At 44.3% G+C, this 21,940-nt stretch overlaps 1 protein-coding gene across 1 annotated transcript in view; it reads left to right on the top strand.

Annotated features, from left to right (window-relative positions):
- The first annotated feature begins 6,149 nt into the window (after nucleotides 1–6,149).
- Nucleotides 6,150–21,940, top strand: part of nrbp1 (nuclear receptor binding protein 1) — a 91,241-nt gene continuing 75,450 nt past the window's right edge. Inside the window, exons 1-3 of the mRNA XM_035422295.1 lie at nucleotides 6,150–6,781; nucleotides 20,770–21,092; nucleotides 21,183–21,305. Of these exons, the coding sequence (XP_035278186.1) occupies nucleotides 20,862–21,092; nucleotides 21,183–21,305 (354 nt within the window). The 5' untranslated portion in view covers nucleotides 6,150–6,781; nucleotides 20,770–20,861. The remainder of the gene's footprint in view (nucleotides 6,782–20,769; nucleotides 21,093–21,182; nucleotides 21,306–21,940) is intronic.

Raw genomic sequence — 21,940 nt, 5'->3', positions numbered from 1 at the left:
TGGTTGGTAAGGTGCGAGTCGGTCTTGGTGGAGCACCACCAGGCGCCCTCGATTTGGTATGCGCAGGCGATACGTCACCTCACTCAGCCGCTCCAAGATCTCGCCAGGCCCACGCCAATGTGACTGCAGCTTAGGAGACAGGCCCTTCTTGCGCACTGGGCAGTGGACCCACACTTTATCACCTGGCTTGAAGGCCTGCCCCTTGCAGTGCTGATCGTAGGCGCGCTTCTGCCGCAGTCCCGCAGTGTCCTGGGCCTGGCGAGAGAAGTCGTGTGCCACCCGCAGTCGTTCCAGCAGCTGGCGGAAGTAGCAGGCCTCTGTACGGGCTGGTTCCCTGCTTTCAGGCGGGGCCCCGAACACCAAATCCACGGGCGTCCGGAGCTCCCGTCCGAACATCAGGGCTGCGGGCGTGCAGAGGCTGGACTCCTGTACGGCAGTTCGGTAGGACCACAGGACCAGGGGCAGGTGGCGGTCCCAGTCTCGTTGGTGCTGGCTGGCGAGGATAGCGAGTTGTGCAGTCAGGGTTTTGTTGAACCGTTCAACCAGTCCGTCGCTCTGGGGATGGAGTGGAGTTGTGCGGGTCTTCGCTACCCCGAGCCGACTGCAGACCTCAGCCAGCACCCGCGATTCAAAATTTCGCCCCTGGTCGCTGTGGAGTTGGGCGGGGACCCCGAAACAGGCAAACATCTCCTCGACCAGCTTCCCCGCTGTTGTTGCAGCACTTTGGTCCGGCATCGCGTACGCCTCGGGCCACTTCGTAAAGTAGTCCATAGCCACAAGCACATAGCGGTTACCGGCCTCAGTGACAGGGAAGGGGCCGAGGACGTCCACCCCCACTCGCTCCATCGGGGCCCCCACCACGTAGCGTTGTAGAGGGGCGCGGGAGCGCCTGGTAGGCCCCTTGCATGCCGTACAGGAGTCGCAGCAGTGGACGTGCAGCTCCACGTCCCGGCGGCACCCAGGCCAGTAGAAGCGCCTCCTCAATCGTCGCAGGGTCTTGCTGTTCCCGAAATGGCCCGCCCCCACCGAGCCATGCACCAACCCGGGGACTTGGGGCCGGAGCGCTCGGGGAACGAGGAGTTGGAGGAGGTCGCTTCCAAGCCCGGGTGCCTGCCACCGCCGATACAGCAGCCCGTCCCGCAGCTCAAGGCTCCTCCTTTGCCCGTAGTAGGTCTTGAGCTCGGGCCCCTCAGCCGAGACCTCAGCCCACTGCGGCGGTGTTTCTGCCTCCAGCCAGCCCCTCACCTTTCTTAGCGTGCTGTCGGCCTCCTGGCCTTCCCGCAGCTGCTCCTGCGACACTGGCAGCCACCCCGCCTCGCTGATGTTAGCGGTAGCCACCGCTAGCTCCACCTGGCTCTTATCTTCCTGTCGCTGGCAGTGTTGACAATCCAGCTCAGCACAGGGACGGCGGGACAAAGCGTCGGCATTGGTGTGGTGCCGCCCCGCCCTGTGCTCGATCTGGAAATCGCACTCTTGTAGCTCTTCTAACCACCGTGCGACTTGGCCCTCCGGGTGCTTGAAGTTTAGGAGCCAGGTGAGCGAAGCGTGGTCAGTGCGGAGGCGGAAGTGGCTACCTTGGAGATAGGGTCGGAAGTGCCTCAGTGCCTTGACTACGGCCAGCAGCTCTCGGCGGGTCACGCAGTAGTTCCGCTCTGCCCGGCTCAGGGCATCGCTGTAGTAGGCGACAGCTCTCTCTCCGTCGCTGTCCTCCTGAGAGAGGACGGCTCCCACCCCCACGTTACTGGCGTCGGTGTCGACAATGAATGGGCGGTGCACATCGGGATACGCCAGTACGGGGGCCTCCGTGAGAGCCGTTCTGAGCCGGGCAAAGGCTTCTGCGCATTCAGTGGTCCAGACGAACGGCTGGTACTTGTCGGTGAGGCGATGGAGGGGACTGGCAATGGAGGCGAAACCCCGCACGAACCGCCGATAGTAGCTCGCCAACCCCAGGAAGCTGCGCAGCTCGCCTACATTTGCTGGGGTCGGCCAATCCCGAACAGCAGTCACCTTAGCTGGGTCGGTGGCTACCCCTCGCTCACTCACAACGTGCCCCAGGAAGGCCGTCTCCCTCCGGAGCAGCTGGCACTTCCGGGGATTCAACCGTAGCCCAGCCCGGCGAATCGCCGCGAGCACGTTGTGGAGGTTAGCGAGGGCGTGCTCGAAGCTACTGGCATGTACTAGGAGGTCGTCCAGGTACACTACGCAGCAGCATCGGGGGACGGCCGACAGCACCCTTTCCATCAGCCGCTCGAACGTGGCAGGGGCATTGCACAGTCCGAACGGCATCACGCGGAACTGCCACAACCCTTGCCCGATGGTGAAGGCGGTCTTAGGCTTCGCATCCTCGGCCATTTTGACCTGCCAGTAGCCACTCCGGAGGTCCAGCGAGCAGAACCAACTGGACCCCGCGATGTGGTCTAGCGCCTCGTCGATGCGGGGGAGAGGGTAGGCATCTTTGCGCGTTACGGCGTTGAGGCGCCGATAGTCCACGCAAAAACGCCACTCTCCGTTCTTCTTCCGCACTAGGACAGCAGGGGCCGCCCACGGGCTGTTGGAGGGCTCAATGACGCCTGCAGCGGCCATCTCTCTAACCTTCTCCTCTGCCCCCAGCCGCTTTGCTAGTGACAACCGGTGAGGGCGCAGACGAACCGGTGCAGCGTCACCAGTGTCAATGGCGTGCTGCACTAGCTCGGTCTGCGTGCATTCCTCATCGCGGGCAGCGAAGAGGTCTGCATTGTCCTTCAGCAAGCGTTCAAGCTGTTGGCATTGGTGAGGGTTGAGGCCGCTGCAGCTGCGTCGCCACAGCTCGCGGACAGCACTCACCGTCTCGACAGAGGGGGGCGCAGGTTGTGACAGTGGGGCAGGCGAGCCACGCTCTGTGTTGGTTAGCTGGGGCGGCGGCTGGTGAGGGTGGGCTGAGGCTGGCGGCGACTGGTGAGGGTGGGCTGAGGCTGCTCGGCGACGGGTCCTCCTGGACCTGCGTTTCCTCTTGGGGGTGGCGTGGAGGGCGAGGGTGGTGGCACCGATGGAGAGCCTGGCGTTGGCGATGTCCACCGTAGCACCCCAGTGGACCAGCAGATCCAGGCCGATTATGCACGTGTCGCTGATGTCGGCCAGCCAGAACTCGTGCGTCACCACCTCTCTGTTTCCGACCTCCACGCTCACCATCTTCTTGCCCCGCATGGCGAGCCTCTGTCCCGTCACTGACTGCAGCTGAGTGGTTGTTGGGGACCAGGCAGTGTTGGGGAGCGTTCCCGGTCGCACCAGGGAGATGGTGGCCCCCGTGTCGACCAGTGCCCAGCAGGCTTGCCCATCCAGCCTACAATGCAGGTATAGCCCGCCCGCCTCTCCCAGTCGGCCCACTCGCTGTTGGATGGATTGCTCTTCCGCCCTCAAAAGGGCAGGCTGCTCTCCTGCCCTGAAAAGGGCGGGCTGGAATTTGCTTTCAGCTCTCATAATAGAAGGACTTTGCTCAGTTCCCGCCTTCACAAAGGCAGATGAAACATTTGCTTCTGCGAGTGGGACCGAACTGGTTTCAGGCGCAGCAGGCTGCTCCTGGTTGAGGATGGGTTCTTGGGGCAGCGGTTTCCTCACAGCGCCGCCCCCCGCGTTGTTTCCCGCCGGCCGTGGCGATCGGGGCTTGGGCGCTGGTGCTGGGCAGTCGCGGGCCAGGTGCCCTGGCTCGTCGCAGCGATAGCAGCGACCGCGTCGTGCTGGTGGTGGGCGCTGTCGCCGCTGTTGTGGGGGTGAGCGAGCCCAACGGACTTCCTCCTCCTCCTCGTAGCAGTCGATTTCGCGGACGCGGGGCCGGGTTGTCTGCCCTGGAACCAAGCAGAGAACGTCTTCCGCCCTCTCTACTTCCTTCAGAGCGTCATCTAGGGAGCAGGGCGTGGTCAGGATGACGTGCTGGCGCAACCGTTCCGGGGAGAGAGTCTGGAGGAAGGCGTGCAACGCGAGCTCGTCCTGCCCTGCCGAGTCGAGGGACGGGTAGCCCTGCCGAGCGTGGAGCCGCACGTCTGCAGCCACGGTCCCCCAGCTCTCTTTTCCTTCGCGGCGGTGGCTGTTGAGCTTCTCCCGACTGCTCTGCATTGACCGCCTCTGGCCGAAACGCCTTGCCAAGGCCGTCGTCAGTGCCTTCAGATCGCCCTGTTCGGCAGCATCGAGGTCTAGCAGGACCTGCAGCGCTGGACCCTCCAGGGCGAGTGCTAGATGCGTCGCCGTCTGGCTCTCGCTCCAGCCGCAGTGACGGGCAGCCAGCTGCAGCTGGGCTAGGTACGTCTCCCACTGTGCTGCTCCACTGAACCGGGCTAGCTTCGGCTGTGTGCTAGCTGCCGTGGTGGTTGTCATGCTGGCGCTGGCTGGCGTGCTAACGTTAGCTTCCCTCGGGTGCGTTGGTCGAACAGCATTGGCTTCGTCTGGTTGTCTGGGGGCCCTCTGTCGTTGCGCCACCGAGCTCTGCAGATCGGCGCCCGTCGCCGTCTCTGCTGCCTCGGTCTTCCGCCGCCTCGGTACCCCCAGTCTGTCTTCCAGCTCTCGGATCGCCTTCTCCACTTCAGCTAGCTGAATCCCACTTCTGACACCAATGTGGCGATTTCGCGAGGAAGCAGAGACGGAGACTGGCTTGGCTGTTTTCGAATCGCTCCCGGGGAGCTTCGCTTTATTTGTGACATCTCTTCAAAACGGTAATTCGTAGACTGACCATCATAGCTGGGCGAAGCCTGCTTTTGTCAAACCCCGTTTGCCGTGATTGGCTGCCCCGGCGCAACGGGACTAACCAATCACACAGCCTTAACGGCACATCACACAAAGGTCGGATTTACATACAGCGGGAAACAGCAGCACGAGACACGCAAAACAGAGACAGGCAGGGAATACAACAACAGTATTGGCTAATTGACTAATGACAGAAACATGACGGTGCAAATCATAAACCCGAGGGCTGCTAGCGCTACGGAAGCGATTCCTAGCAGGCCACACACATTCAAAATAACGAGTATTTACACGATCGCGGAGCGGGACAAGTTAACCGCTAACAAGCTAACAATTATTTAGTTACACACAGGCAAGATCGCCACATTATTTTAGTCAAAGTAGTCTTTTATTTACTTTGGAAAGTTATGGTCATTATGATTGAGTCTTTGCCTCAGTTTTCATTAACTGTGGGTCCTCTCTAAAACAGGTGTATTATAGGCTATTAAAATCTGTGATTCTTCATTCTGGACCATTATTATTATACACTACAATAGACCACCCAACTAATTAGGTTGCTTCTAAAGGTAACATTGTGTACCCTAGTTGAATTGAGGTTTGCCAAAGTGAAAGGGGTTGAATACTTTTGCAAACAGCATATTCCATTTTTTATTTCCTTAAAAAATATGTTGTGGTGTAAAACTCATGTTACTTACTAGTAATTCATTAAAAGTATTGTTGTAAATTAAATATCATATATAGAACAATATTAATGTATTAATTGTTATCCAATGAAATTAGTGATTTAGCAGGGGGGTTAAACATTTTTGCAAGGCACTGTATGCATGCCACATTCTCATTAGGGGCTGAGCCCCCACTAAAGTTCTGATCCTAGAATCGCCCCTGGGCCATCCCCATGATTTTTCCCATAGGGATTCAGTTTTTTGCCGAAAATAAGGTCTGTGGTGAACGTAAGCCTAAGAGGGCTCCACGTTTTGTTCTAAGAGATAAATTACACCCATTAATATCACCACCGTGGATTTCGAAGCTCTTACGTGCTTTTAGAAAGTAAGTTGCTATTTTTAAACTACAACAATGGTCGCTTTCTAACAACCACCACTCAAGTTTCAATACTAGCCCTCTTGCACGTGACAACCGTTGTAGTTTCAACATAGTAACTTTTTAGCAACTTACTTTTTTAAAGCACATAACTGTTTCTAAATTCACGGCTGATATATTATTGCGTGTAATGTATTTCGTAGAACAAAACGTGAAACCGTCTTCGGAATACGTTCGTCAAATACCTTATTTTCGGCAGAAAACGAAATTCCTATACGAAATCTGACGTGCATATCTCTGGAGGGAACCAATGGCGGAAGAAACGTTCGGGATTGGCCTACAAAATACGTCATCACTGTAACACTCTATTTGTGTAGCGATTGGTGCTGTCGAAAGTCTGTCTTTCGTCATACCATGTAAAAAAAAATGTGTGGCTGAAGTTAGTGATGAGAGAATGGCCTCTTCTCTGCATTCGACAGTCGCCATTATTTGACTGCAGGGATAGACACGAGACACATTTAGTTCGGAAATATCGGTATTGTGAACGCTTTTCGCGTATGTTTTGCGGTAATACTAGCCTTTATTTACACGTGTGCTTACGATTGTGTTAGCCAGGAGCTTTATCTTCCGACAGAAAAAGCACATCAATTATAGCTAAATTAGCTAGCGGGTTATAGGCTAATAGGTAGCTAGCTAACGTTATCAAGCCATTGATTTAGCTAATCCTCACATAGGAAGCTATCTTGATAATAGCTTTAACCGTGTGCATTTTGGTTAATAAGATGGCTGTTTGCTAACCAAAAATCTACTAACCTGAAAGTGAACGAATTGAGAAGAGCTCAGCTTCTGCCTAACTGTTACGAAGCAAGTGCGCTTTATGGAACGCGACTTTTGGCCAGTTGGCTAGTCATTGAGGACTGATCTGCTTGCCTGTGAGTACGTGAAGGACTGCTATCAAGAAGCCCCTTGGAAGGAGTGGAAGAACTGCTTACCGCGTCCGAACTGACAAAATTGATCTCATCAACAAGCGAAGGTAATAATTGTTGAGGAAAATACTTAACTAGCTAATCGGGTGTTTTCTTACTTACAACACAAGTAAACTAGTTATAAAAACGGCTATGTAACATGTACCTCTTGTTGAAAACAGCATTAGGCCTCTGATCCTCAGTACGTTATTACCACGAGAGAAAGTAGCTAGCTAGTATAATTTCTTGATGTGTATTATTAGCTTGGTTCTTCGTTAAAACATTTGAAGCGCCGGCAGTGGCTGACCAGTTAGCCAGCTAAAATGCAGTCGGTTGTTTGTCTAGCCATCTAGACTCGTTATGCTAAATTGCCTGCAAAATGTACTTGTGACTAGTAGATACTATCATTCTTCTAGGAGGAGTCGAGCGTGGCAACGCTTCACCGGACTAGACTACAGTTTTTCTTGAAATAATGTGGCTAGCTAGGTGAATTTACTTTGTATTAGATTAGTCTACCTAGCTCGTCGAAGATTCGGTACTTTGGTGTGTTTGTGCAACTGTAAACCGCTTTAGTACCACCCTTTGAGTTCGAGTTATTTCGCTAGACATTTCGATTAATTTGTGCTTTTTGTGAACCCACTTGCTTGGGATCAGCAGGAGCTAATAACAAGCGCGAAATGTTAGCTAACAAGTCTCAATGACGATGTGCAGTAGAACCGTTTGTTATGCCTATCGATTTGTCGACTGAAGTGTTTCGAACTCGTACACTTCAGTCCGTTGACATTGTGGAGAACTTGTTCGAGAGAACTGCTTATTTATGAAAACAGTAGAGGTTTCCTAAGTTAAATCAATTCAAATGGGTCATTCAGTTACGGAACGAATACAAGTATGCGCAAGTGTGGTCCTCTGTTTAGGAACGTTTCCCCAAATAGAGCGGAAACTGGAGTCGCCTCATGCATTTTTCAGGCAGCCTGTTAAGACAGCGACGCCAATAGAAACATATGAGAACCAGGAAGTACAATTTTTCGCTCAACAGACATGCTCAGTTGTGTTTCTCAAATCACGTGGACAACGAGGATGGCGCAGTCATAGAGCTTGTAAGTGAAAACGTCGCCAAGCCACTCCCCTCGTTTCCAGCAAATTTGTCAATGGGAAAATGAATGGGGCAATTTTCAATAAGCAATATTTTTAGTTACAAGTCGGGAACCAGTTAGCTATTAGTATGCGGTACTCATGACATATGACTCATGAAATATAATATCAGCAGCACGATTGACCCATGAGAAGTACAAGGTACAACGCTGTGTACGTTTAGTACGCTTAGGAACTACACCGGTACTGTACTCACGACGCACGCTTATGTCGTCACGGCTCAGCTGGAACACGCTTGCGCCCTTTTACTTCTAGTGTCACTTTGATATCTTATTTCAATTTAACATTACTGGAAATAACAGATTTGTTACTATTAAGTTATATTGTTTATTTCACATCATAATTGTATGGTCGTGATGACAACAGGATTTCCTTTCAGGGATCTATAAAGTACAACCATAGACCGTATAAAAGAGTACAACCTAACCTAACTAACTTAAGACGTAATTTCAAATGGAATATAACGTCATATATATTTTTAACACAACAATATAGCTAGCCAGCATGGTTTTCGATAAATTACCGACAATATATTTACTACTTTGTTTTAATAGACAATTTCTAATAAATAGTTTTCTCTTGCCTACTGCACCTGTCTTGTCTAAGTGCACTGTGATTCTGATTTTCACAATGTGTGTATTCCTTTGTAAGTGCTGTGAGCACACTGAAAGTCTGTTACACCGAAGCCTTGCGAAACGAAGTTTTGTTACATCGTGTACTGTACAGCATATGGTTTGTAATGACAAATAAACCTGACTTTGACAGCTAGCTAGCTACCTGCTGATCCAGCCCTTCCTAACGTTAACGTTAGCTAACCAAAACTTTATGAACAATATCTTTCATGCTGACGCTGACAGACCCGCTAATCTACCCTGGCTGTATATGACCTGCTCCACATGGTTGGATCTGGAATGATTTTCTCCCTTCTTAACATTATTGTCCTGACCATTGCAAAAATGCATTAAGCTAACCAATGACACCGCATTTGTCGTGGGTATAGCTAGCTAGCCACCGGTGTTGGGTGCAGTTGGCCCTGTCTGCTGGTCCAGAGTCAGTTATTTTCTTCCCCTACTAATGATTAAAGTTAGGACCTGGGAAGGGAAATCTGATCCCAGACCAGTAGTTAGGCACCGCACTTGGCGGGTAGACTTACAAGCACACGTGGTTGTGACGTGTATCCGTGCGACTCATTTAGTGTAGTTGAGGACCACCAGCACATCGTAAATCGACATAAATCCGTTTTCCCTCCAGAGATTGAAATAAATATAACCAAGCATATGGTACGGTAGAGAATGATGGTCCCAAAAAAACGTGAGAAATCTTTTATTTTTAATCGCTATAGATATTTTACAATCAATGATTTTTTAAAAAGTCGTTAGGATTTTAACATTGGGCTGTGACATCACAAACCAGACGCCCCCTGGAGGCAATTTGACTTCCAAGCTCAATTGGCTAATATAAAGAATAATTTTAAAATCATATCTTTGTCTGTGCGGTAGGAAAATATTTTACTTCGGAAAAATATGAAAAAACGTTATATTCAATATTCTAAACGTAATCAAGGTATAAAAAGACTAGCTATTCTCCATGCAGTCCGAATAGTCAAAAAAATTACGCCCTATGTCTTTTCCTAACCACTTTTCCTTGACCTCGAAGGAAAACGTCATGAGGTCAAGGAAAGATGTGAAGGAGAATTCATAAGGACTTTGGAAAAGACAACCGTGGCGCTAAGAGAATCCGACTGCACTTGCATTAGTCTACGTAATTATGCGACGGCGGATGTTATTGACGTGGGTCTGCCGTGGTGAAACTACAATGTTCCGAAGATGGACTACTAAAAGCACATTTTAGATACTTCGCCCCGTGCGTTCTTACCGTGTTGTTTAATTTAGGCTATATAAACGTGGACAACCTGGTGAAAAATATTACTTCATTACCAACGTTGGTATTGAAATAAAAGGTTACAATTCCTTAAGGAATTGTGTGGGCTTGCTTCAAATTCCAACTGGCACAATGCATTTCAGTGAGGGCGCATAGCTCAGAAGTACGAAACCATCCAGACCCACGTCGCAACGTAGCGTTACGTATACAGCCGGGGATGAGTAAGTAGCGATTATGTTAGTTATATTAGTCATCCTAAAAGTGTCATGAGTAAAACTTGGTTAACTATATAGCTAGCTAGCTATGGCATGTCCTCACCCCTGTATTTGTTGTCCTCCGTATGTCCATGCATCTGTATCAGTGGTTGTAGCTGTGTGTCATTAGCTCCTACTCATGTGTGCAGGATAGCATCCGTACAAGGGTTGTAGCTGTGTGTCCGTAGCTCCTACTAATGCATGCAGGATAGCATCTGTACACGCTAACTAGGTTAACTAAAGTAGGTGAAATGCTAACATGTTAAGATGTTATCTTCTGTACACAGGGTCCAAAATTAACTTTTTGACTCACCGGCCAAGGCGGCTGGTAGATGAAAAAATCCACCGGCCAAGCATATTTTTTACCAGCCAAAATAATAAATTGCCTTTTTGTGTCACATTTGTTTCAGTACATTTCATTGAGATAATAAGGTATTATGTTGAATACAAACTTAAAGAGGAGGCCAGAGGAAAATTTGAAGCAAAATTATTTTAATATATTGATCAACAGTTAATCAATTCAAGCCATTCATTTTAATCAACTTAAACCTCCTCATCAGACTCCTCACTGATTCTATTGTTTTCCATGAATAATTCAAAACCTATAGTAACTTATCTTAAAGTAAGCTCTTACACCAGCACTAAGTATATCTGTGAGAATTGTGTGTGTGTGTGTGTGTGTGTGCGTACGTGCGTACGTGCGTGCGTGCGTGCACGCACAGCTGGAGCTTGGCTGTGTTTACATATGGCATCTCCACCTTAATATCCCATCCACCCTGCCCCCAACCTCGCCCGTCTACTGCACTTTGAACCCATACAGACCTCATTTCTCTCCTTATCGGAGGTGTGGACATTACTCCTCACTCTCTACCCTCTTTGCACGGTCCATGAAGTCTGGCCTCCTGCTCCTGACAGAGTCCGGATGCCACGGCATCACAGCTTTTGTGGGGTCATTCTCCGTGATCTATGGAGAGGACAGCTGGACCATAAGAAGATGTGACAGTGTATCAGACCTTAGGTTGGACCGCCAATCGCTTTTCACCTGTTTCATGGTATTAGAGCCCGACCAATATATCGGTTTGGCCGATATATCGGCCATTATTTGACTTTTTTGACGACATCGGGATCGGCAGTTATGCGGCGGATGTGTCCCGATTTTTAAATAAGTATAACAAACAAAAAAAAACATTGATTATTTATCTGTACTTGTCTGTTCGAACATTGTAATTGCCGTTTACTAGAATTATCCAGTAGAGGGAGCTCTAATACAAGTGTGAAGTGCAGCAGCTGACGTGCTACTTCTGTAATAAGACGTTTGTCACTCGTGCCTCATCCAATATTCTCCACTGCAAGACGTGTCTGCACAGATTCCATTGCCGCAATAAAGTTATGTATATTTAGTGAAAGTTTTTAATTAAATGCGTTTATACGACCACTATGTTTATTAATCCTCATTATCAAGCGAGCGACCTAGCTAACATTGGTTCACTTTAGCAAGCTAGCTGGCTAGCAAGCCTTTATGAAGTGGCAGTGAGCACATAAGCAGCGTAGGATCTACATTTCCAGAGGACATCGCTGTATTCTCAAATAAATAACCAGCCAAAATAAAATGGTGATTGAATGCATCACACATTTGTTTTTTTAATCTGAGATAATGATATTAGCTACTATATGATGCTGTGTCAATAGCCAACGCGTTATTGCAAGCGAGTGTGCCATCTAGTCACGCGTCATCGTAGCAAGCCAACCAGACAGTAAAAACGCTGATAAAACACTTCTAACGTGGATCATTTTAAGCCATGTTATCTAGCTTTGTCGTGATAACATGAGAGAAGGATTGCTGTTGGAGAAGTGAATCAACCAACAGTTAGGCTAAATGTAACCTGTACGAAAGCGCATTGTAGTTTTTTTCACCACCAAATTCTTATGGACAAGCTTCACGTTACGTATTTCATCCAGTCAATTTAGTTTCATCTAACGTTACACTTGATTCACTCATTAGCTCCGCTAGATAAAGTCTTACTCTTTGAGATCATGCAGTAGGAATACAATAAGAAAATATAATTCATTTAACTTACTGAGAATAAATAATAAGAAATAACGAGGCTATGTCAATAGCTAATGCGTTATTGCAAGTGAGTGTGTGTCATCTAGTCACGCGTCAGAGCGCATTGTAGTTTTTTTCACCACCAAATTCTTATGGACAGGGAAGCTCGCTAGATAAAGTCTTACTCTTTGAGATCATGTAGTAGGAATAAAATAAAATAATTCCTTTACTGAGAATAGATACTAAGAAATAATAATAATAAATTAATAACAACAATAATAATATTCATAAAAATACATGTTTAAAACTGGAAAACTGATTTTTTTTTAAATTAATTTTTTATAGATGGCTGGAAAAGAAAGGAGTAGTGGAGTTATTTTGAATTCACACCACTTGAAGATGGTGTTAATATATATATTTAATTTAATATCATCTTTTACATTTTTATCTATCAAAAAGTTATTTGTGTGTTTATTTTTATTTGTTTGCTTATAAGTTAAATGTTCTCAAATATAGAAACTTTGATAAAATATAAGTTTTTCAAATTGATTTGAAAATGTTGCACTTTTTGACAAAATATTGGTCAAAACATCGGTAATCGGTGGGCTAGGACTCTCCAAAATCGGGATCAGCATCGGACCCAAAAATCTGGCATCGGTCGGGCTCTAATTTACAGCATAGCAGAGTCTTACAAAGAATCTGACAACAATGTACAATGTCTTGGAATGCTTTAAACAACAAAATAAATTAAAATAAATATCGAAGTTTTTTCACTCTATGCGGTGCTCGGCTGTACCGAGGACGAGGTGCTCGGCTGCGATTCGTCGACCCAAGGCTCAGCTAACGTTGACTCAGTGGAGCTGCGAATGTTAGCATTTAGGGCTGTCACTTTTTATTCAAAATTCGAATTCTTGTTCGAATCAATGCCTAAGTTAATCCGATAATGAAACAACTTTTGGTTATGCTGAGATTTAAAACACTATTCCAGAAGCAAAATTAGACATGTTATACATTGTTAGAAAGCTCTCGCCTACTGAATAAATAAATTGTTAATGAAAGTTTGTTTGCGATTATGAAATGGGATGGGATTGCAAAAGGAGAGCGAGCCAAGGCATGTTAAGTTAGGGTAGCCTACATTATCCGCGTCCATTCCGCTGGAGTATCAAATTACATAAAGATTCAAATTAATTCGAACAAATTCCATTTTATTTGTTATTCGTTCGAATGTAATTTTGGGAAAAAAGTGACAACCCTGTTAGCAGTCTCTTCCTCATCGCCATCACCCCGTCTGAATTAACTGTCTAAGGTTTTTTGGCTTTTATCTGTCCTCCTTGACATTATCCCTAAATGTCACAAAGGAAGTAGGCTATCTGTGTTACTGACTGTTTGGCTAGCTAGCTAAGTTAGCTAAATGACCACGTTGTAGTGCACATCAGTGTCATCAAGCTAATGTTATTAATAAACATGTGAAGTCGTTATTTCAGTGGCGATTAATAAGTCATGTAATGTTACAATGTATCGAACGTTACATTGATGCTACTAGTTTAACGTTACCTACACACTGCTTAAGTTAATATAAAAAGAATGTACTTACCGACGAGATGATAACGCAGTTTGTAATGAGGTTAGTTAACCTACTAAATAAGAAATGGTGGCTTGCTAGGTAATGTTAGCTTGTGATAGTTGATAGTGATAGATGTCGCTGGTGAGCTTTCCAACCAAGCCGCCCCACTGTAACTGTAGTTTAAAACACATCTTAAAAATACATAAAAAAAAAAAAAAAAAAAAAAAAAAACATTCCTTGATGCTTAGGCCCGGCGGGGGGTCAATTTATGCCTGGTGGGCCACCAGGCTTGCAATACACTGGTGGAAACTGTGTGCTTAGGATCACTGTCCTGCTTGGAAGACCCAGTTTTAACTTTCTAGCTGATGTCTTGAGGTTTTGTTTCAGTATTTCTAGATAATTCTCCTTCTTCATGATGCCGTGTATTTTCTGAAGTGCACCTGTCCCTTTTCCAGCAAAACACCCCTACATCATGATGCTGCCACCCCCATGCTTGACAGTTGGGATGGTGTTCTTCGGATTAAAACCCTTACCCTTTTTCCTCCATACATAGCGATGATCATTATGGCTAAGTTCAATTTGTTTCATCTGACCAGAGCACACTCCTCCAAATGGCTCGGTCTTCATCCTGGTGATCACCTGCAAACTTCATTCTGGATTTTTTATGCCGGTCTTGGAGTAGGGGCTTCTTCCTTGTGCTACAGCCTTTTCAGGCTAATGCGATGTAGAATGCGATGTGATTCTTTTAATGGTGGATGTAGATACTTCTGTACCTGATGCCCAGGGCTCTACGCTAACTTTTTTCCCAAGGAGTAGGCTACATTACATTACATTACATTACATTACATTACAGGCATTTAGCAGACGCTCTTATCCAGAGCGACTTACACAACTTTTACTTAGCACTTTACATTGTATCCATTTATACAGCTGGATATATACTGAAGCAATTTCGGTTAAGTACCTTGCTCAAGGGTACAACGGCAGTGTCCTTACCCGGGAATCGAACCTGCAACCTTTCGCTTACAAGCCCAGTTCCTTACCCACTGTGCTACACTCCGCCCTTGACGTTGTTTTTGAACTCTAGCCATGGAAACATTTTGAGCTAATTAGCATTATATCTATATGTTCTCCCTCTGCCGGCTCCAGTGGATGTTGAAGTGACAGCGGGGGTCACAGTAGCTTCGCTAACGTCGTTCTCAGCCGCCCCGTCGTTACTAGCCGCCATGTTAATGATAACGTTAGCTACCTCAATTAAGCGTTGCGAAGCCTCGTTAGTTGAACCTTGCGAATCCCCCTCGCCGGATTCAGCTTTCTCCTCGTCTCTTTTTCGCTCAAAATAAAAATGAATGGGCTTCATTTTTAGCAATGTCTGCATGTACGTTAATTTAGTGTTTTTTTCAGTGCTGTTCACCTTCCTCTCACTTGACACCGGCTTGATTGCGGCTTGTGGAATGTGGGACTTGGAGTTTTTGAACAATTAGCGGCGGGGGGAAGAAAGATTACGGTAGGTTGTAATCTTTACTCGCACACTGCTTGTAAATTATTTTTCCGGTTTGCACATAGCCTACCTATTTTTAGGGGCAAATGCGAGTGAAATGCTCGCACTGTTGAGCCCTGCCTGATGCCTCCAATTCCTTCACCAGTTCCTTTGTTGTTGTCTTGGGGTTCAGTTGAACCTTTCAGACCACAGTTCGTTCAGCCCTGGGAGTTAATTTGTGCCTCCTTCCTGAACGATGTACGTGTGGTCCCAAGATTTTTATATTTGCATACAATTGTTTATACAGATGCTTGTGGTACCTTCAGTTGTTTGGAAATTTATCCTAAGGAGGAACTGGACTTGTGGAGGTCCACAATTTTTTTTTTTTTCGGAGGTCTTGGCTGAGTTTCTTGGGTTTTACCATGGTATCAAGGGCAAAAGGCAGTGGCTCTAAAGGTAGGCCCTTAAATACAGCCACAGGTGCCAATTAACTCCTAAGTATGACAATTGGCCAATCAGAAGCTTCTAAAGTCATTGCATCAGTGTAAATTAGAGGTAGCTGGCTGGCCTCCGTGGCAACTTTTTCAATTTTGAGGGAGCAATAGAACACTGTGACAACTTACTAGTTGAAACTGACCAAGATGCATCGCAATGACAAAGAGGGAAGAAGCAGCTTTAATGTCTGTTGCTCCTCAAATGAAGAATGCAAACACGGACAACATATTTCAGGGATGTAGCCTAAATGGCCTCCAGGGTGGCACTGGTGTAGTACAGTTGTCTAGCTAGAGAAATGCTCGAGGTTCAACGGTAGGTTGAATCTTCTGCCTGCAGTGTAATCACAATGGGCGTTCCACACACGAACGGAAAACGAAATTGGCATCTGGGCTCACTTAAACAGGTTATTTAACAAGGAAATGTATGAAATCTAAGTAGATGAAGCTATTAAATAGTTTCAAAAGTACACTTGACAGTTCAGCGATTACTTGTTTTTCTTTAGAAGTCAGAAATTATTATGCTAATTTGACTGTTTTGACTGTTTGTGCCTGCACTTAACGCTTCACTAAAATCAATGGGGTCATTATAAAAAATATTAACTACACTGAAGACATTATTACACATTTTATGACCAGAAAAAATTACCATGAAAGGTTTTAGATGTTAATTGGTTATTATTTCTTCATATGTTCATATATTTAGGTGTCGTAAAAACGTTATGGCTGCCAGCACCCTAAGGAACTCCAGCTATTTCGGAAGTGAAATGGCACCCAAAAAACAGCACACGCTAACTTAATCAAAATAACCACAGAAGGGATTTTTTTATTGGTAAAATGAAATGATAATCAGATTTTAGCCAACCCATGTCTCAACAGCATCCTGATTGTTCAATTTCCATTTCGTCTAAGTTATGTCGGGAATGAGGCCTAATAAAATGTTTTCTGACATGGCTAGGCAGCTAAACCTTGATTGAACAACAATATTTAGTCCTACAGTGTGGTATAAAGAATTTTTGTTTTATGAATGTGTTTTTTTTTATAATTATGGTGAAAAGAGGACGTGCCGCTTTCTAGATTCCGTATCCCCAGTAGCTAGAATAGTATGACACAGCCAGCTAAACTGCTGCTGGTATGCATGTTTTCTGGTGGCTAAGTCACCAGGAAAACTAGTTTGAACAACAAGATTTTTATATGCATGTCTTTGCCAAGATCTTATCTACAGTCTAGTATAAAATGTTTTTGTTTTATGAATGGGTGTTTTTTGTCATTCCGGTGAAAATGGGGACGTGAGCCTGGTCAACTCGAGTCCACAACTGCAATGAAATTTTGAAGCCATGGGGCTGCTAGTTTTGATACTGAGACATTCTGGCATGTATTGTGTTTTGGGAGTTCATATTTCATTAAATGTTGCATCCCATAATAATATGCACAAGTAAATGCATACATTATATTAGTTTAACTGTTCAAATACCACTAAATATTGGTTTATGTTGAGGAAAACAAGATAACCCCACCCTAAAAGGCAATGATGCATTTGCCTCCAACGATAGTGATTACATGCCGAGGGAAGCAGCTAATTTTTAACATTGTATTAAAGCGAACAATTGCTATATTCTGGCAAGTTGGTGATTAATATGTCATTTGATTATACTGTAGCATTTATGACATGTATTAAAAATAAACTGTCTAAATGTTTTTAAGAGCAAGTTTGAGTAAAGGCATGATAGCTGAAGATGTATTCCATCCAGGGAAGCTTTTCGATCTATTCTTTAAATTTACCCAAAATTATGTAAGTCAAATATACAGGGAAAGTGGAGCTTCAACAAAGATGGAAGAAAAAGTATTAAACAATCAACAAAACATGTTAGATTTGTAGCCTTACATTTTGTAGTTGTTTTTGTTTTATTTTATTTATTTAAAAAAAAAAAAAATTAATTAGGGTTCATTGCATAAAGTAGTTAATGAAGATGAGGAACAATTTTAATTATGAAAACATTTTTTCAGTTTATAATACACTTCAGTGACCGTCAGGTAGGGGTGGTGTTGAGGTTCATGCAGATCGTTCAATGCAGTTCAGAATAAGCATGAATAACTGTTTTGATATCAAAAAACATTTTGCTAGATTTGACTGTTTGCTTAACTCAGTTTTATAAGAGCCTGTTATGGCTGTATGACATATAGGTCATTGTTAAATATAGCTTACTTACACATACAAGCGACATCCATGGCGACGCAAGTATTCCAACACCATAGGGTCTAGTTTTTATCAGTGAGGGGAGGGTCTGAACGTCGGGGAAGCACTGGAAGACCGTGCCAGCCAGAATGCATGCTAGGCTACCAAAAGTTTTTTAGTAAAAGCTTTTTGAGAGAATGAATAATTACTTTTCTTGAGCCTGGATCCATTTGAAGACAGTATCGGGTGAGTTTGTTTAGTCTTTGAATCTGTCATTATGCTGAGACATAGCTACACCATTTTATTGATAGTATTTGAGTTTCTGTGCAAACGCGCGAAAACACTCTGGTATAATAAAACAATGACTGTAATACATATATAGTCCGCTTCGTTCCGTTGCTACCATTACATAACAGACTATCTTGTGTCTACAGCTGCAGTTTCTCGCTGCAATTACTAATATTGAATATAAGCAAAAGACGCCATTTATGCTGTACTCTGCCAATGTCTAAATACATAATACGGTACTCTGAGCTTAGGAAGCAGTTAGCATGGGTGGCGAGTTGATATTTCGTTTTTTGCTACTAAAAGTTAGTAAAAGCTTTGAGAGGATGAATCATTACTTTTCTTTGGCATGGATCCATTTGAAGACCATATCGGGTGAGTTTGTTTCGTCTTTGAATCCGTCATTATGCTGAGTAATCGTATCTCAATTTAATCTCCTAAATTGACTGTAAGCTTAGTGTTGTAACTAGGTAGCTGTTTCGTAGGTGACTTAATGCACTTGTCTTAACTATTGCTTTAATTTTTTCATAGGACTGCGTTGTTGCTGTTTCTTGTTTGTGTTCGCGTTAATCAGTTTAACCTACTGGGTCCAAGTTGAACTATGCGGTTGTTCCCGGCACTTGGAACGGCACTTCTCTCTAGGGTTTTCGACACAACTTATTCCTGTTATGGTTATACCACTTTGTTGTACGTCGCTCTGGATAAGAGCGTCTGCCAAATGCCTGTAATTTAATGTAATATTCCGTAGCAACAAGATAAACCCAACATTAGTTTACGAGACAAAGTTTTCAAAAATGATACCATGTCATTCTACAGTCAATATCTGGGACCAAATATTGAATAAATATACAATCTTATATATATGGGCATCTGTGAAATCTGGGTACCTTCCGAAATAGTCATGCATAATACCACACGTGTTGTTTACGGCGTTGTTGCCCTTTTTAGTACAGTCTGGCTTGATTTGACAATTCATTTATTCAGTAGGTGAGAGTATAAGCTTTCTAACTGTGTATAACATGCGTAATTTTGCTTTTGGAATAGCGTTTTATAGGTCAGCGTTTTTTTTTTTGTTTGTTTTTTTTTTACATCGCATTCACTTATGTGCACTGTGGTTGCAGTTAAAGATGCTGCACCTAACAAAACATTGCCAACAATTTTTTGTAATTTCTTGGAAAATACTATTATTATTGAGAACTTCTGGGCATAGCTATATGTTTGCTGATAGACCTAGTTGACATCGTTTACTGGAGTAAGACAGAAGCATCATTAATTTACTGTCTCTGTCTCTATCTACTGAAAACAAATACGATTTCATCATTGCTATGTAAGTATTACTGCTCAAAATATTTTGGTTGTATACGTTATTTTTGAAATTGAGTGTCTTTAACCCCTTAGCGCACATGCTAAATCTGGCCAATCCATGCCCATTTAGGGAGTACCCTATTTAAAGCTTTATAACTCCAGATGTGAACACCACAGATACTTGAAAAATGGCTTACATGAAGAAAGACATTTGTACCATTTACAATACTAGCTTAGATTACTTTATTTCTTCCAAAACTATGAATATAAAGTGCCACAAATGCAATTGTCTAGGCAAAAAATCTAAAATGAATTTGCTCATTTTTTAGTTCACAATGAAATACTGGGAGATTACATAGGCTATATACAGCAGATTAAAGTATATATGTCCTGGATCAAAAACTTCTTGACCACAAGTTCATAAAATCTAAGGGTGGATATGTAGAACTACTAAAGATCTATGGAGCAAAAACTAAGCAGTGTGTACCGATTGTCTCCAAATCTACCCAAAATGTCTAAATTATTGATTTTGGATATGTTTCTGGACCCCTAGCTATCTTAGACCACTGTACAGACAGAAAGCTTTTAATTCCCACTTGAAAATGATGCAACAGTGTGTTTCTTGGGTAAAAGCAGTTGATTTGTAGTGAAATTTACAGCAGTGCATAATTGGGTAGATTTTGAGACACTGGGTACACTGCTTAGTTTTTGCTTCATAGATCTTTAGTAGTTCTACATATCCACCCTTAGATTTTATGAACTTGTGGTCAAGAAGTTTTTGATCCAGGACATGTAGCCTATACTTTAACCTGCTGTATATATGCAATCTCTCTGTATTTTAGTTTTAGTTTTATTATTTTTGCACAATTTAAAAAATACAAAAATGACAGATAACAAATAATATACAGTTCAGGGAGAGGCAGAAAACCCAGTGGGCTTATTTGAAGCCTCCACCTAAATGTTAATTTCACAATGTTATAAAAATTTCACAATGTTATAAAGAACTAAAAAAGAGCAAATTCATTTTATTAGTTTTTTGCCTAGACAATTAAATTTCTGGCACTTTTTTTTCCAAAATTATGAATATAAAGTAATCTAAGCTAGTATTATAAATGGTACAAATGTCTTGCTTCATTTAACCCATTTTTAAAGTCTCTGTGGTGTTCTCATTTGGAGTTATAAAGCTTTAAACAGGGGTACCCCCTAAATGGGCAAGGATTGGCCAGATTTGGCATGTGCGCTAAGGGGTTAACAGAATGTCTTTTTTTTGTACTCTGAAATTTGAATCAAGTCCTGCAATCCTCCTTACTCAATGTTTATTGTCGTAGCTATGTGATGAGTTCACAGTATACATCCTTGAGGTGATATGGGTAGAATTGCAGTTCCTTGTTGAAGTAACATGGGCCATGCATTTGTTATAGTGATTCAGAGCTCCAGAAGAACAGTGAGAAGTGGAGAACAGTTGCAAGTGAGAGAGAGAGAGGGCAAGGGCTACGGAATCCCACCAGAAACCATGTCGGAAGGAGAAGGGAAACCAGTCCTGCCCTCAGCCCCAGAGGCCAAGCCAGAGACAGTCACCTCGGCCCCCATTGCCCAGGGTGTGTCTTCAGTTTCCCCACCTGTTTCAGCTGTAGGCCAGGGGCCTCCAGCCACTGCTACAGAGGATGAGGAGGAGGAGAGCGAGGATGAATCAGAGATCCTGGAGGAGAGCCCATGTGGACGCTGGCAGAAACGGAGAGAGGAGGTGCAGCTCTCTGAATTGCTCTTTATTTAGCCATGGTAATTTAAGTCACCCAGTGTGGTCAAGTTTGCACAATCATGTCCCCTGCCACAGGTGAACCAGCGTAATGTGCCCGGAATTGACAGTGCCTACTTAGCCATGGACACAGAGGAGGGTGTGGAGGTGGTGTGGAATGAGGTCATGTTCTCTGAGAGGAAGAATTTCAAGCTGCAGGAGGTAGGACACAGTGCACCTTCACATGGGATTTGCAGTTGCACTCTTGCAGTATTGTGCCTAACCAAGGTGGTCCAAATTGATTAACTAACCTATTCAGTCAAATTAGTACTTATTATATGTTTTTATAATTCTATAATTATATAGGCTACAGGGCTAATAATCAGCCGTGGTGCATGTTTTTTCACTATTTAGAGCATCACGGTGACGTAAATCCCCTGAAATAGAATAAATTAAAATGTGATCACTGATGACGCTCAATACTTTCTGAAAAATACACTGACCACCACAATGCATGAGACGCTCAAAACTGGCATATATAATAGCATATGCAGTGTGTATCGAAAGTGGGGGGTGGGGGGAGGGCAGGTTGTGACTATATTTCAAGGGATGATGGACAGCCCTATAGTGAACGAGCATGCACAGGTTCACACTATTATACTGCAATACGGCTTGTAGGGTGTGCTATTTGCAAAATATTATTTGCATAGGCTACATAAGGCCAAATTCTACTAAATTTCACTGGAACCCTCAGAAAGCTTCCCTCTAACAGTCCTGAGAAGTACACCCTCCTCAATCCAAGATTCTTAAAAATAATCAAATATGAAAATGCAAAAAGTATATGAAAGATATTTGAC

This window comes from Anguilla anguilla, chromosome 6 (genome assembly GCF_013347855.1).
Source record: "Anguilla anguilla isolate fAngAng1 chromosome 6, fAngAng1.pri, whole genome shotgun sequence".
Taxonomy (NCBI): domain Eukaryota; kingdom Metazoa; phylum Chordata; class Actinopteri; order Anguilliformes; family Anguillidae; genus Anguilla; species Anguilla anguilla.
This window is presented reverse-complemented; position numbering and strand designations above follow the sequence as displayed.